Source organism: Colias eurytheme, chromosome 7 (assembly GCF_061535395.1).
Source record: "Colias eurytheme isolate Ceu_HAF_F1 chromosome 7, ilColEury1 Martin Lab GWU primary, whole genome shotgun sequence".
In the NCBI taxonomy this organism is placed as follows: domain Eukaryota; kingdom Metazoa; phylum Arthropoda; class Insecta; order Lepidoptera; family Pieridae; genus Colias; species Colias eurytheme.
The window spans coordinates 1,815,705-1,832,947 of NC_142986.1; the positions used below are offsets into that span (position 1 = coordinate 1,815,705).

At 32.4% G+C, this 17,243-nt stretch overlaps 1 protein-coding gene across 1 annotated transcript in view; it reads left to right on the forward strand.

The window, feature by feature from the left end:
- The window catches only part of Con (leucine rich repeat protein connectin), a 34,596-nt gene extending 19,397 nt beyond the window's left edge, over positions 1–15,199 (forward strand). The window contains exons 2-3 of the mRNA XM_090103939.1: positions 12,285–13,345; positions 14,329–15,199. Of these exons, the coding sequence (XP_089960065.1) occupies positions 12,295–13,345; positions 14,329–14,816 (1,539 nt within the window). The 5' untranslated portion in view covers positions 12,285–12,294 and the 3' untranslated portion in view covers positions 14,817–15,199. The remainder of the gene's footprint in view (positions 1–12,284; positions 13,346–14,328) is intronic.
- Positions 15,200–17,243: the final 2,044 nt, after the last annotated feature.

A 17,243-nucleotide genomic window follows, 5' to 3' on the forward strand; every position in this document is an offset into this window, starting at 1 on the left:
AATCATTACTTTACCAATTCGCGTTCAGAAATATCTTAGTTTGTTTGTTCGTTGATTGATATTAACTTTGTTATAGTTTGTTTGCGATGTTTAGCAATATGTTAGTGTCAATTTGATAGATTTTTCGTATAATAGTATTTAATTGGATATTTAATGAGATAAGGCAAAAGGAGCAGCAAAAAGTGGTACCTAGACGTAGGTATATTTCTTTATGAGATCTTTAGACCTTAGACTATTGGCCGATTCGTGAATATTTTTATAATATTATTATTCTAATCTTTAGATCCTAGAATAAGCTTTGTTAAGACTAAGACCAAACAATGATAAATATTCATCAGACGTGAAGAGAAATAATATCACAGCTAAAGAATTTATGTATTTTTTTGTGTAATCTTTAATTCTTTATTTTATCTATATCTATACTAATATTATAAAGAGGAAACCTTTGTATTTTTGTATGTTTGTATTGAATAGGCTCAAAAACTACTGGACCGATTTCAAAATTTCTTTATTACTTAGAGGGATTCTTCCGAATCCGTATAGGCTATATTTTATCCCGGAAATCGTAAATATGTACCACGGGCGAAGCAGGGGCGGACCGCTAGTTCTTTTATAAAATGTCTAGTGTTAGGTAGATATTGTTGTATGGTAGCAATCGCCGCCGCAAGATTGTTACATAATAGGTGAAGTCTCAATTTGTAATTTATCTAGAGCATTACAGCATAAATAAATAAATAAATAGATGTGCTTTCAAAACCTAACTAATTAAAGGCAAGAGATTATAACCAACCGTTAAACATTTATTACATTAATTAACATAACATTTCCTATTCATTAAACATTAGCCTAAACTCTAATCACGGCTAAATTGCTTTATAACCCATTCCGTAACCAAACAACTACTCTTGGCTTAATTTTATAGTATGTTTAACTCTAAACAGTTTGGAACGCGCTGTGTTGCGGCTAATCTATTTTTATTTTAAACACTAAACGTGTATTCTAATTATTTGATGCTTTAAATACTAAAATCTTAATACTATTATAAAGGCGAAAGTTTGTATAAGGATGTATGGATGTATGGATGTTTGTTACTCTTTCACGTAAAAACTACTGAACCGATTACAATGAAATTTAGCACACATATAGAGGGTAACTTGGATTAACACATAGGATAGGTTTTAGTGGAACTATGCATGTTTTCCTTTGAAAACGCGGGCGAAGTCACGGGCGGAAATCTAGTAATAATATATTTTTGGGAACGTATAAACGTATAGAACGTATAGAACGCAATTTTTTATTACTTTATAGAAAGTAATAAAAAATTGCACGTGAAGATTAAAAAAAAGATTAAAATTATTAAGATTAAAATGGCTTTAAAAGTTTTAATGTTTTCTACAAAACTATGACAAAATTCCCTTTTGTTCTATAGCGTAAGGAAAATACTCTTTATCACCTAGAACATAAAAATTATAGTGTAATAATTCATTGCATGAAACTACAACACAATACGATTAGTGTTGTTGCTTTTTATCTACTGACAATTACTACTGACTTACTAGTCTGATAAAGTCGTATTTAATAAGAATTATTATTCACGTGAATACATAAATCAAGAAGGCATAAATCTTAAGAATAACAAAATAAAACTTGATAAGTACCTACGAAAAAACAACACGACTCATATAACTATAGTCGAGTTCGTTAAGCTTAAACTCTAATATTTTAACGCCAAAATCGGAGTTTCGGATGTAAATTTTTTCAATAAATCCTCTGTAACGTTTGAAATTAAAGGCGAAACCAACAAAAAGTTATCGTTTCCGATCCAATCGGATTGACGGGACCTTTTTCGAATTAAAGTCGTAATTACAGGCTCTCGGCTTACTTAGATTTAAGGATTTTTCCTTCCAAATGTTATTTGGAAAAGGTTGCCCGTGGTATAATTACGTGGTATATTTTTACACTTCAAAGGTGTTTACGTTTCTATTTTATCTATACAAGTATTTATTTAAAATTATATATATTTATTTATCAGCCATCTGGTTTCCATAACACAAGCGAAAGCTTAGTACGGGATCAGATCGTGCCGTGTGTGAAATATTTATTTTTGGTTACGCACGGATAGTAATTTTTCTTTCGAATGATAACACAGATAATATAGAAAACATGGACGTATAAAAAAAGACGGACGCCGTATTACGAATAAACAACGTGAAGCCATCATAGTAAGCTAGCGATCGTGTAAAGACAATAAACACGCACACACTCTCACCATAGTAAGCTAGTCGGCCGCCATTACGTCGTGAACTACCGACTGATTAACTGCGTCACTGTTTCACAAAAAATATTTAAAATGCCGTCTTGCGTGGTTAAATGGTGTCGCAACAGTACAATTTTAAATAACAAAACACAAGGAATTACATTCCACAGGGAAGCAAGTTATTTCTTTTATGTTTTAATGACAAAATTATTACGGCAAATTTTATAGAAAAAAATACAGCCGCCATTGTCATCAGGACAGCTGTTGCCATGGCAACATGGCACACACACATGGATGTGTCGCCGCCATTACTAGGCTTCACTCAATGTTTAGGCGATATACCGTCCGTCTTTTTTTATACGTCCATGATAGAAAATTACTAAACGTAATACCTAATTTAATTTGCCCTTCAAAATCAGTTAGAGCTATTTTCCTAATAATATTACAAAAAAAGCTTAACTCGTACCTTCATAAATAAACATTATTTTTAAATTAATTTACGATGAAACCTGATTAAGGTAAATTATTTTATCTTCCTCCGTCTTTTTGACGCTTACGTGATTAAATTTAACAATCCCTTAGCCATTGAAATTATTTTATTAGGGGATTCAAAGGGAAATCTCACCCTTTAACTGAATTAGGATTCTGAATGAGCCGCTGGTGGAAGTCGCGGGGTATTTAATGAATTTCGTATAATCCTGCTATTTTAAAACGCCTCCAACTTTACTAATATCTCAATCAAAGCTGGTCTTGTTGATTGGGGAGTATAATATTGCTACGGTTTTGATTCGTTTTTGTTATGGTGATTGAAAGCCTATGTTTTTAAAGGGTAGGTCATTTAGCCTAGAAATACTAAGATATCTTAAGATATCTTAAGATATCTTTTCATTTTCCTATATACCAAGGTTGCCTGGAAGAAATCGCTTCAAAGCGATAAGGCCGCCAATTTGTACGGTGAAGATTCTTTTTGTATATTATTGTATTGTATATCTGTGCATTGTACAATAAAGTGTTTTTTATTATTATTATTAAGATATTAGAAGAAATATATTGCTATATTTATATCAAGAAAAAATATAAATGATTTTCTGGCAAATTATATTTACCGAATAATCGAAATTACTCAAACGATAATATTTCATACAAGTTTATTTATATTTATTTTCAATAGAAATATACTCCTTCCAAAAGTTTCATTGACTTCTACTACGAAAAAGAAATATATGCCTTATAATACTGTAGTATAAGGTATACATTTGCTTCACACGAAATGTATTTTATAAGCCTCATGGGAACTTTAAAGCTGCGCCATTCATAAGAATAAAACTCACGACTTTATGTGAAAACTACAAGCTCTTGTTAGTTTGGAAAATCATATAAAACGTATAGTTTATGCTTTCATACGTAGCTTAAATCATTTTCTACAAATAGTGAAGGTTTTGCAAGAATTATATTAATTATGTTCTCAAGAATTATACACAATATGTGAACTTTCGTATTGTCTTTAAAAGGCCAATATAATGATTAAAAGAAAATTTAATGTTGTCAGTAGTAATAATATTTATTAACTCTTATATTTACTACTATTATTAGTATGTACTAATGATATGAGATAACTTGCATTTGCTTTCGAAACTCAAAAATTGTATTTTACAAGACACTTTACAAGTCAAAATAGGAAGAGAGGGGAAACGAAAAATAATAATAAAAGGAAACAAAGAGCTTAAAAACTGCGAAAAATGCGACCGTGCTTTTCGCAAACTGGGTCTTCCCACTTACAAAAATACAATGATTTTCTTTTTAAAATACATATTGTATATTTTAACTTAAGTTATACCTATTTGACGCATTTAGCCAAAAAATAATTAATTAGCTCTTCCTTATTTGTATGTACAATTGTACATGTACCTATTGGTGCATAGATATTGTATGCACGTATAAGTAAAAAAAAATAATAAAATAAAAATAAAATAAAATTTATTAGCAACTTCAAATATAACATTACAATATTGCTCTGCCTTCTGAACTAGGTAATTACCTGTATCTCAGAAGGCAGTGCCTTCCCTTACAAATTCCATATTACATTATATTTGGCAAGTTAACAAAATAAATTTTAGTGACTAATGATGAAAGAATACAAAGTAAATGATTAAGAAAATAAAAGAATATGATTTGGGCCGATGGACATTGTGTGTGTGTGTGTGTGTGTGTGTGTGAGTGTGAGTGTGTGTGTGTGCTTGTGTGTACCTATGTTTGCGTGAGTGTGCATGAGTGATTGATTTTGTTGCAAGCATTTATTTAATAGTAATGAAAAGATTTTCAGTTTGTATATAATCAAGATTTTGGAGCCAATTGACAATGTATTTTTTAAAACGATTGGTAGGTAAATTTATAATTTTGTTGATGTCATTAGTCGGGATACTGTTATATAACCGTGGAGCAATGCAATTTAGTTGCCGTTTTGCAAAATGAGTCTTGGTGGTGGGTATAGGGCACCTTAATTTTCTCTTCCATGTTCGAGGCAGTGTGTGGGCTGTAAAACGGTGGTAAATGTTTTCTCCCTATCTAAATGCCAAAGCTCCACTCATAAAGATTTATTCAAAAAGTCTTTATAATGTAAACGGTACATTCTATTAAGGATTACGTACTTAGTGTCGTAATTACATTGTATATTAAATTATCGCGAGCGGTAATCCGATTAATGAGAAAGGTGTAATCGAAAATATTTTACTTGTATTTACTTCAAAATTTAATCATGTTTCATGTGATTACAAATTCACATAACCACGGATAAAGAGCGTGACGGAGAGGCTTATACAGGGGCGGACTTAGGGCAATATAGTTTCCTTTCATAATATTCATAATTAAATTCATAATCTGTGTCTTTTGTTCGTGTCGGTCTTACTTCTCATAATACTGAGAATGACAGGAAAGGGAATATGGGTTTTGCGCTCGTACATGCATCGTGTTCTTGTTCAAATCAACGCAAATAAAATTAAATGGTTTTTAATTTAATTAAAAGATGTAAAAATTAATTTTTCATGTAACAATTATTTCGATAGTACATTACTTACAATTTACACATCATTTTACAATCGTCTTTATTCACTACACGTGTACGTATTGAATCCCAGGTATATAGAACGCTGATGTGCCCTTGCAATTAAAGAAAATCAGTCAGTAGAATCTATTTGCCCCGTATACAGTAAGGGACCGTGATTTTATATTTAATTTGTGTAATTTGAGACCCAGATTAACCCTTCTTAACCTGAACAAATATTCAGGAGGCCGTCAAGATAGGACCCTAATGCGCATTTGAACAAATTAGTTGTCACGTTTTTTCGTAAAGGCAATGTCAGAGCGGGGAAATTAGCTTTAAAAAGGATACTAAAGAAACTTTTATTTTTTGTATGTTTTCAGTACTAATAACAGTGAAGATTTTGTTAGTCATTGAACAGATAACATAGTTTTCGAAACGATCTCTTTAATGGTTGCATTATAGCTATTCAGATTAAGAAATAGTGTTTAGTTAATTGGTAGATATTTTTACTGTACGTTAAAGTTTGCAACACTAAGTTTGCAAACACTAAGTTTGCAACTTGTCATTAATAAATTTAATAACTCTTAATATTTTGATTTAACTGATCTTCTTAATTTCAATAAAGACATAAAACACTACTCTACCATTTACTATAATACAATTAGTAACACAGATAAACAACGGAAGCAAAGATTAATAAATCCGAAGCTCTCAGAGAACTTACAAAGAAACAAATTGCCCAACAAGATAATCCGTGTCGTATAAGACACTGTCATCTTAATTTGTCTACATATCACGTGAAATTGATGGGCGCAATGAATCAGCGTCCAAAACAAGTCGCGGCACGTGCGAGTCCGGCCCTGTACACAATCTCATTAAGCACATTGAATCGGGCCTGTCCTTAAGCCTCAAAGGGATTAGCGGATGTGTTAACGTTGTTTAATTATTTAGTCGCAGTTTTGTAAGGCTTTAATGATTTTAAGTGATAGTTATAGGCGATAGGTTAGTGTCAGGGTCGAAGTAGTTTGCTTTATGGTGTGTATGGGAAATAGTTTGGTTTAACTTGTGTCACGTGTTTTCATAAGTATGCTTATGTAAAAGGAAAATAGCACATGATGAAAATAAGGAGACAAATAATTTTCAGACAAAAATATACAATAATTATAATATGCACTAGAAAAAAAACAGACATTTTTGTAGATAAGAATTTAAAACTTTACGAAATGAATATTTTAATAATGTTATTTTGTGCTTTGTACCTACGCTTGAATACCTTTCTACATATTATATTGTATTTTTATACGTCTGCTACGACATGACTTATAAAAACTATTTTGACCATTTCCGTCGTTTTCATCAAAATATAAAAATTTACAAGGTCTACGTAAAAAATAAACATGATACTTTTAAAAGCTCTCAATTACATTCTATAATATCACCCTCACTTCCCTGAAATTCAATTAAAAAATAAATTTACAAAATATAAATATAACCATTTGCGTCCTGAATAAGATCCATCATAACAGGCACAATAAATGGATTCTCATTTCCCACGAAAAATGTATTGCACACGACTCCAATATTTTCCACCGAAATTTTCTTAGACACACATGAACAGGCAATAAATAACGGGAATGTCTATTTACAAGCAACATTACTATATATCAGACAACCCATTTAAAGGACAACACGTTATAGGTCCCTTTCTAAATGCTCCTTAGAGGAAAGATAGGTTGAGACAAAAAGGGCAAATGTAACAGATGCCAGAATTGATGTGATTCTAATCCGGCACGTAGTACACTGCTGGTGTATTAGAGGGTAGAGAGCAGAACTTAAGCATAAGGAGCAATGTACTGCAGACGGATTAGATTGCCGATTTCGGTAGCAATAATCTTGAAAACCGTTTTGCGTTAAGCGGCAAATGATAAAGGGTCTCTCCCTTGATACGGGAGAGATTTATTACTTAAAATCTCTTGTGGAATGGATAAACTTTTGTTTTAAAAGTTTATTGAGTGAAGGTGTTTAACTGGTTAAAGTGTGGAGTTTTTCGAAACTAGCGCAAAGAAAGGCGAGTGATAATGGCCATGTCTTTTTTTCTATGTGCAATTGTGCAGTACTTTAACAGTTCTTAGAAATGATTCTGTATTAGTTCATAACTTATAATAATTCTGCTAAGCAGTTAAAATCACTGATATTATTACTTTCAAGTTATTCAACCTATTCGTTGTTTCCAATAATGTTTTCTTAATAATATAATAGGTAGATAATTTCGATACGATCCAAAAAATAGTTGAAAATTGTATCACAAACGTATCTAATAATAATATCTTGTTCTATTTTAGGTAGGTAGGTAACTTTATAAAATAAAGTATTTTTCTTTTGAAGTGAAACTTATTTAGGTGCGTTGAGAGTAAAATTTCAAGGTCGCGTCATGGCAATACCATCACGTCATTTAGTAAGGCGACGATTTGGTTTATTTGAATATAACCAAAGAAGTTTTACTTCTGCCACGCGTGCTCAGCACACACGCTCTTTTTTTCACTTCAGAATGTTCCTATTCGATATTTTGGATAATACATCTACAATATAAATATTGAACAGGCTAGCTTTGCCGAGTTGTAAAACCATGTAGGAGACATTAAACGCAACCAAATTGGCTTCTAATTAGGCACATTGAGTGATCCGTAGCGATACGTCCTCTGCTGCAACAAGATTAACAATTGTGTATGCACTATCGTCCTAATTGTGTGTCCCTTGTGTGGATGCATTTCTGTTTCATTGAACAGTTATTGATTCTTTGGTATGAGATGCTTTTGAAGTGAGTCTTTAGGCGCGTTAAGAGTAAAATTTCAAGCTCGCGTCATGGCAATACCGGCACATCATGGAGTAAAGCGATTTTTGTTTTGAATCTTGCCAAATAAGTTTCACTTCTGACACGCATTTCTTTTATTTGTATAGTGCATGAATGAGATGCAACCAAATTCAAAAATGGAGGAGCTTCTCAATTCGAGTTGACTTTTGAAACGTGTTTGCGCGTAAATCAAATTCAAACATTTATTGATTAATTATTATTATTATTAAACACTGGTTCACAAAGCAGTTTATACAGAGAAGAGCTGACAAGAAACTCTATAGTTACTTTTTAAAGTCACGTTAATTTTGTAAAATAATTAATTGAGGAATTGTTTCATACAGCGATACAACGCGCTCCATATAATTTATGTGTGTTTCACTACATGCTCGCTCCAGTTTCACCTGGATTTCAGATTAATTAGTATTAAACCAGACTCTGATATGTGTTTGTCAAATTTCAGCGGTATATTAGTTTTTGTTAATCAGTCATCGACGACCATATTGCAATTGAATAGTCTCTCTCTAGTATGTATCTGTTTGATTGATGTAGCATACTAGCTGTGCTCCACGGTTTCACCTGCATTGCTCCGTTCCTGTTGATCTAAGCGTGGTGACATATAGCCTTCCTCGAAAAATGGGCTATCTAACACTGAAAGAATTTTTCAAATCGGACTAGTAGTTCCTGAGATTAGCGCAGTCAAACAAAAAATAAACAAACTCTTCAGCTTTATAATATAGATTACTTCTATTTTAACTCGAAATTATCCACGTGTAAAATTTCAAATTACACAATATCGGACATGCTGAAAGATCGCCCGCTATGTGGTTTGTTATGTATTGACTATTGAATAAATCCATCCAAAATATCCAGCTAATTACAAAATTACCAGTATACATCGTCAGAAGCGTGAATAGATAAAATGAAACGCAAAATAGCAGAGCGTTAAAATCAATATCCAGGGTATTCAATAGAGCCTTATTGTTTAGGCTCGCCACAGCGCTCGTAACCTAATTCTGGAAGCGCTTTGAAATTCAAATTTAGAAACGCACAAGCATATTGTTGCTTATCTATACGGTACAGACTATATATTTGTTAAGATGTTAAAACACGGTAGCTCCCTGGCTTTATTTGGTGTGCAAATGAAACCAATATTGGTCTTGCCAATTTCGATGGCAAGTGTTAGGAGAAATTTAAATGGTTATGGTTGGATTAAAGGAGGACGGACTAATAATTATTTTTTTACAAAAACTAAACCGCCTTCAAATGGTCAGAACTGGATAAAATGTAAATGGGACCAACCGAAAGGCACCAACTTTTAGGTAGGGTAAAAGCCGGATAGTTGCGCCAGTGGGATACTTGCCGCAGTTTCGAATACACTATGTTACGGACATTAGTGGCAATAACGCTTTACTATAGTTGTAAGTACCCCTCCCGCAGACCTCAGTGCCAAGTCAATCGTTTGTGTAGACGCACGCCCTTCATCTGTGCGAGCGAAATTGTTCCGCGGTGAAACTTCGATAGGCGTTGAAACTATATTGGTAAGTCATTTGTATTGAATATTTTTGTTACTAATTGTGATTTCAATATAGTTTATGTTTCTTTGCGTGCATTAGACTTTAAATTATACTGTTAATTACATTTTATTGCAAAATATTGTTGATTTATTTCGCAAATAAAAAGGGCAAGTATCCGTATCAAAAAGGATAGTCGCCTTAGAAACTTGTGCGGATAGTTGCTCTCGGGGCAACTATCCGCAACTACAAATTCTTTCACTAGCAAATATTAATATTATTGCGTTTTTATTGGTAATAAAGCATCTCCGTGCCGGTACAATATTCACTTCGCTAATTTTTTATTTAACTTCCAGGAAAATACCCTGTCCTTGATTTTGAAAATGAAAAAAGACTAGTGACTCATATACTAAAGCTCGGAGACGCAGGATTTCCTCCTGAAAGAAATACAATTCGTCAGCTAGCTTACCAGTTTGCCGAAAATTTGGGGTTAAAGCATAACGGCTGGGCCACAATGGTTAAAAAGCTTTCTGGAAAGAAATCCCGAAATAGTTTTGAGGCAAGCTGAGGGTTTATCAATTGAAAGAGCGAGGGGTCTCAACAAGAAGACGTTGCAAAATTTTTTGATCTACTTATTACCTACTGTCTTAACTGAGAATGAATTGCTGGTTAAACCAGATGGAATATTTAATATGGATGAAACTGTATTGCATGTGATGTGGAAAGATGAAACCCCTCGCTTCTGATGATTAATGCCAAAGTTGATTGACATATTCTTCTATCTTTAAGATAAATATCAATAATTTTACTAATATGTGATTATAACTAATTTAGAGGCTATTTTTGTTATATTGTTATAGTTTTATAGCAAAAAAATGTATAATGTTGATTAGTTCTTAATTAAAAAGCAAAACAAATAATAAAGACTGATTAAGTAAATTGATATAAATTTGTTTTTATTTAAAAAAAATATTGTGAGGCATCTATCCCCTCACGAGGCAAGTATCCTCTGAAGTATTATTTACGATAGGCAACTATCCGCTAGATTAGGCAACTATCCTTCATTTGAGAGGTCAAATAAAACAGGATTTACTCAAAACCTTTAATAATTATGTTTAATAAAATAGGCTAATATGATGGTTTAAAGACCTATCTTTTGATATACATGTTTCATTATTCTTATTAAGTACATAATTTTTCATAATATAGCTTTTTTGAAAAGTGGCGCAACTATCCGGCTTTTACCCTATATAAAAAATACGGTTTATATAGTGAATACATATTTCGACAATTGATAAACGTTAGGGAATAAGAGAAGTTAAGTGTAGTTGGTTATTGGTTGATTGTTTACTTTTAAAAGGAAATAAGTAAGATAATCGACGTAACATTTATTTTATTTATAAGTACTTGAAATCCATTGTACACGAGAAATGGATTTCTTTCGCACCTGGTGCTGTCTCACGGCAGTTCTCTAGCGCGGATTTTCTTATAGAAATAGGTTGGAAGGATAGACTGTATATCTGTTTGTTTTCTAACTGAATGATGATTAGCTTGAATGACATTAAACTTAAAATTATTGTGATATTAAAGTTACTGTGAACTTATCCTATACCATATAAAAATATTTGAATATTGACAAAAATATTTAACCAAAATTGGTTTTCGGCTGAGAATATTTTTTCAGTATCAAAGTGCTTTATTATTATATAGCTTTAATTCTACTATAAAATTTAAAAGTATTCACTAAATGTTGATTTGTTCGTCTTTTTTGTGTAAAGGAAATTGATGACCTAAATACAGTAAGGAGTAAAAACTAAAGAGATTGTCTTGTAAGAGATCTTCCTTGCGGTTCAGAAATCCATAGCATCTATTGTTTGTAAGCGGAGAGAAACGCTTACTCGAGTAGTTCTATTGTTATTTATTTTTAACTTACATTTAAAAAGATCCGATGTCCTAGCTACTCTTGTTTATTCTTCTATGCCATTGTTCTTACAACAATGTGCTGTAATTGTATTATAGTTCTTGTGTACTGTAATATAGGATTTATTTTTAAATGCGCTATTTCCCAACGATGTTAGCAGCCTAATATCAGCATTGTGTACGTGATAATAATATGGCTATTTATTGTGAACTAGATTCTCCCTGTGTTTGTATGATACCTGGAATATTCAGGGTTATACTATATTCCTATGTCAAACTATTTTCTATCTGCGTATCGTATTTGCGTATGTTTCAAACAATAATGGCAGTTTTCGAGGAATTCAGATAATTTAGATTATCATTTCCACAGCTTCATCTATACCATTTTGTATAAGTCAGTAAGGATTATTTGTTAAACGCGAGCTTATCAATATATGAGTAAAAATACCATTTCAATGGTATTTTGAATTGGAATTCAACATAAATGATAATAAAGTCTAAATTCTGAATTCAAACCACGCCATTGCTAACATTTGTAAAGTTATATGCATTAATTATACAATTGAATATTAATTTAGCTTTGTTAATGTGACTAATTCCGGTCTAATGTTATAATGCAAATGAGATTTCCCTTAAATGTATATAAGCTTTTTACTATCAGAATATGCAGTGAATTCATGAAACTAATTTCATTTGTTTCAGATAAATTAAAATGGAGCAACGGGCGCTTTGGGTCACATACTTATTGATTATATTGGCTCTGGCTAATGAAATGTCATCCGCCGTCCAAGCCAGGGACAATACTAAACGAAGGACAAAAGAAAAAGGCGGCTTCCAAAAAAACATTTGCGACATCACCGACAGAGATTCGAAAGTACACTGCTATTGCGAGAACACAAGGGAACCAAGAAATGCGACGAAGGCCGAGTGCTGGGTTTTCAACGGAGGCATTCCTCGGGACGACCTCATCTGGCAAAGTTTCGCGTCACAACCGACTTTGCAAACTTTGTCTTTCAACGTTCGAGTTGACGGCGCGTTAGGCTACGTGCCAACCAAAGCGCTTCAGTACTTACAAAGGCTTCGATCCATAAACATAAAGTACGGAAACATAGTTGATGTTGCCCCATTTGCCTTAGCGAATCTGACTAATATAAAAGAAGTGTCGCTCTCTCAGAACCAAATTGAAACCCTCCAGCAATACGCGTTCGCTTACCTCCCGAACCTGACTGTAATCAATTTGGAAGACAACATGATCCTCGAAATTGGAAAAGATTCATTTTTCGATCTTCCGAAATTGCAAAAGCTGACGCTCACCAAAAACAACATAACGACGATTAGCAACGGAGCCTTCCAACACGCGTTCAATCTGTTGGAATTGGACCTGAACAAAAACAGCATATTCCATTTGAACCGTCACACGTTTGATGGATTGGCGAACTTGCGGAAATTGGATCTCAGGAAGAATCGCATTTACAATTTGACCGAGTTCACGTTTGCCGAATTGTGGAATTTACAAGAGTTGCTTTTGGGGAAGAATGAAATAAAGTACATATCGGCGCGGGCGTTCGACGGGCTGTCACAGCTCCGGAAGCTGTCCCTTGATGACAATAAACTGGCCGTGATACCCTCTGGCCTGTTCGAAGGAGTCCGAGGCCTGAGCGCCCTCGACCTGCGTTCCAATGAACTACACGCGTTGACTTTCGACAACATAAAACCCATATTGGATAATTTGAAACCCCCAAACAGCAATTTGCTTCTCGAAGGTAATGAATATTTAGTACTGCCTCATATGTTCTATAATGAGTTCGAAAACATTTTGAATGTTTAACGAGAAGAATTTGAGATACCGCTAAAGTTTAATACAGTTAGAAGTTTGTTCATTTATGATTCCGCGGGGCGTAGATATCTTTGCAATAGGTAGTTTTGGTAGACAATTATGTCTAATTAAACAAGATTTATCCACGTGTAACATATTAATTATCGTAATTTTACTAATGATGAAGCATAATTATCCAGACATTTCTCTTTGGCAAATTTACACATTTAATATTTTAAATTATAATACATATATTTATTAGATAAAAACAACCATTAAACTTACTCAAAACGAACGTATATACAAATTGAGTTTCATTATGATAGATATTCCCATATAGCAAATTTTGTCGAAATTGCTTGCTTCATAGCTTTCTAAAATCACAACCCAATTATATGCATAATTATGATGTTATGCATATTTGATTAAACTTTATACTAACGTACATTCATTGGATAAATAACAACCACAAAACATGTGACCAACAATAATAATTTATTGACATTACCGATACGCCCTCAAGCCACAATGACCCAAATAAAACGTAACAAAGAAAATATTTATTACGTCACCGTTTAACAAGAATTGTCATAAAATGTTAACAAAACTTTTACTCCCAGGGCCGGCTAAAGTTACTTCAGAATTGTCTCCTGAACATTTGTCATGCGCTACATGATAAAGGACGCCAAGAAAAACTTTCCTGAAAAATTGTGGGCCATAATATTGTTTGAGAGAAGTTAGAAATCCAATATTTTATATATGTATCTTCCATCTTGATATCGCTCATGAAATCGTTCGCGTTTATGTATATTATTCTACCATACGATCGAAATCATAACTTAGATTTGGAATGTTTTCTCGGTAAAACGAGTTCAGTTTTGTTCCATTTACCGTTGATGTATGTTAATTAGTTTTTAATTCTGCTTACAGAGAACAACTTCGTTTGTGACTGCAGGCTGAAATGGATGCATTCATTACGTAACGAGACGAAAAGTCAAAGCACCAAGGACTCCCTTGACGGAGTCACATGCAAAATGGATACTCCCATAGTTAGTTCAGCTTACAACAAGATGTCTGATGATACCAAGATCAACTACAGTTTGGAAATATTGCACACCAGCGCCACTGTTGAAGTGGTGGACAAATTTAACACTACAGATAGGAAACTTGATGAGAACGATAGCAGCGAAGGAAAGAAGGGGGTTAAGAGGAACGTTCTAAAGATCCCAGCGGAAACTTTGCCTTGCCCTAAAGAAACACTGACCACCACAGAGAGTCCACCGTTCATTGTAGACCCAGTGATACCAATACAGAATGAAATGAAAACCTTTAGATTTCACGACATTAATTCTGCTGAACGGGTTTCCTTAACCAGCATTCTAGTCTGGAGTGTGTCTTTTATTTTTTTCAATACTTAGGTTAATATTGCCAATATTCTAGTCACTATGAATGAGGTATAGACTTTTAATCTAACAAATGTATATAACGATTGTGAAATACGCTAATCAGCATAATATAAATTCAATTATTTATGACAAAATTAATTTAACTATTTCATTAATAGAAATAGGTTCTCCGATAGATGTTAATTAAGTGATTATTCTAGGGTAATATGAATAACAGTATTGTAATATAGTGCCCCATCTTGTAAATAATAATGGTTATTACATAGAATATTATATTGTAAACCAATGCGTAAGAATTTTATATAGTTAAATTACATTATTATTCACCAATTGTCTAGTCAAATACTCAAATCTCAATTTATGGTTTACAAATTTTCAAAATATTATCAATCACGATGCAGTGATTTCTAAGGTTTTTTGTTTTAAATAGTAGATAATATTTACTGAAACAGGATTTAAATATCTATTTGTAAGTAAAAGTGAATGTTTAATGTAATTAGTGTATTTTAATTGAGCTTATGAATTGATCTAGTCAAAATATTTCTATGATTGACAAAAATTATTGTAAAATGTTTTATTATAACAGATGAAGAGTATCTACATAAAAAGGGGTCTCTAATTATTTTAATTGAGACAAATTTATTTATTTGTTTATTGAAATTGATTATAATATTAAAATATTGTAACTTATTTGTAAAGAATTCAAGCCTTTATTAAACAATTCTGCTTAAGAAATAATCAGATTCTGGAATAAAATGTGAATAAAATGTATTTCAAAGACTATTATTTTATGAGATAAAATTCAAACAGATTCGGCATTGAATGTCCGATTAAAGGAAAATAAAAAATGTAATAAATGTATTGAGTATAGAAAAAATAACATTTTATTATCAACGTCTATTTTGTTTTATGTCGACATAAAATAAAAATAATAAATATTGGAAAAAATAGAACCGAATTTACCCCTAATTTCCAGAAAGACTTAGATAATTTTAGCATTCCTTTTTTTTAACTTTAAGTAGAAGTAAGCAAGTAAATGTGTTTTGTCTATCTAAAAAGCAATTGTGTAATTTCGTCTTTTAGTGTATTTAACGTTTTAAATGTTTTAATAATATGTTGTATAAGATATTTTGACAAAGCGTTTTTGTATCAAATAAATGTGTACATTTTTCAAATTGGTTTTATTTGTGTGACTCTATCCTATAATACCTATACACTTATCATAGTAACACATTCTTTCAATTAGATTCAATAATTGAGAATCTATTAAGAAATAGCCCTAAATTACATAGATTTTTAACTTTTAGGATATATCCTACTAATATATTATAAATGCGAAAGTTTGTGAGGATGTGTGTGTTTGTTACTCTTTCACGCAAATTCTACTGAACCGATTACAATGAAATTTAGCACACATATAGAGGGTAACTTGGATTAACACAAATGATAGGTTTTATACCAGAAATCCGGGAAATGCGGGTTTTTCTTTGAAGACGCAGGCGAAGCCGCGGGCGGAAAGCTAGTAGATGTTAATATGTCCTAAAAGTTAGAAATTCATGTAAACTTGTAATCAAACTAGTCCGAAACGACTTGACCGAATTTTTAATTTTATTTCAATTAGTGGGTCTTAGAACAAGGGCCCTATGATCACTAAAATTAGGGAAAATAAATTGCAAACAACGTGTGCCGAGTAAGTTATAGCTATTTGAGTTGATTTCAGGTCCTACACTTAGTACTAAAACGATGTAGGTAATAAGCAGAAATTATATTATGATTATTTTACTAAAGGAACTTAAAATTACAATTTTATCGACAAGTACTGAACTTATTAGTACTATTAATAATTATTTAGAGAGAAAAATAGCAAGTACAGCAAGGGCACATTACTAGCAAGTTATTATTTGTGAGAAAGAGCATTTAAAGGCCCGCATCGCTTTGTGAGGTAAAGGCTTATCTCGAGAAGATAATATTTTAAAACGTAGTAAAACATTTAATAAATGTATTTCAGAATGACAATAAACATTCGTGATAAACCAAAATTATCTGGGATGATATTTTAAGCTTCGCAGAAATTGTATTTAAATCAGTTTTAATTTTCTTCGTGAAAATGCTAGAAATGTTGAGATCAACCTACAAGCCGCATTATGGATTGTACTTATAGTAAAAGCTATCTAATCCTACCTACTTAGGTAATATAATATTATAAGTGCGAAACTCTCTGTCTATCAGACTTTCTGTTTATTTGTCTCTTCTTCAAGCCTCAACCACTAAACCGATTTGAATGAAATTTTGAATGAAATTTGTTACAGATATAGCACGACTCCAGAAAGTACAAAGGACTTCTTACTCCGGAAATACCATGGTTTACTTTTATTACGCGGGCGAAGCCGTGAGCGGAAAGCTAGTTTGTAATAAAAATTGTTACTTATATAAAAAGGA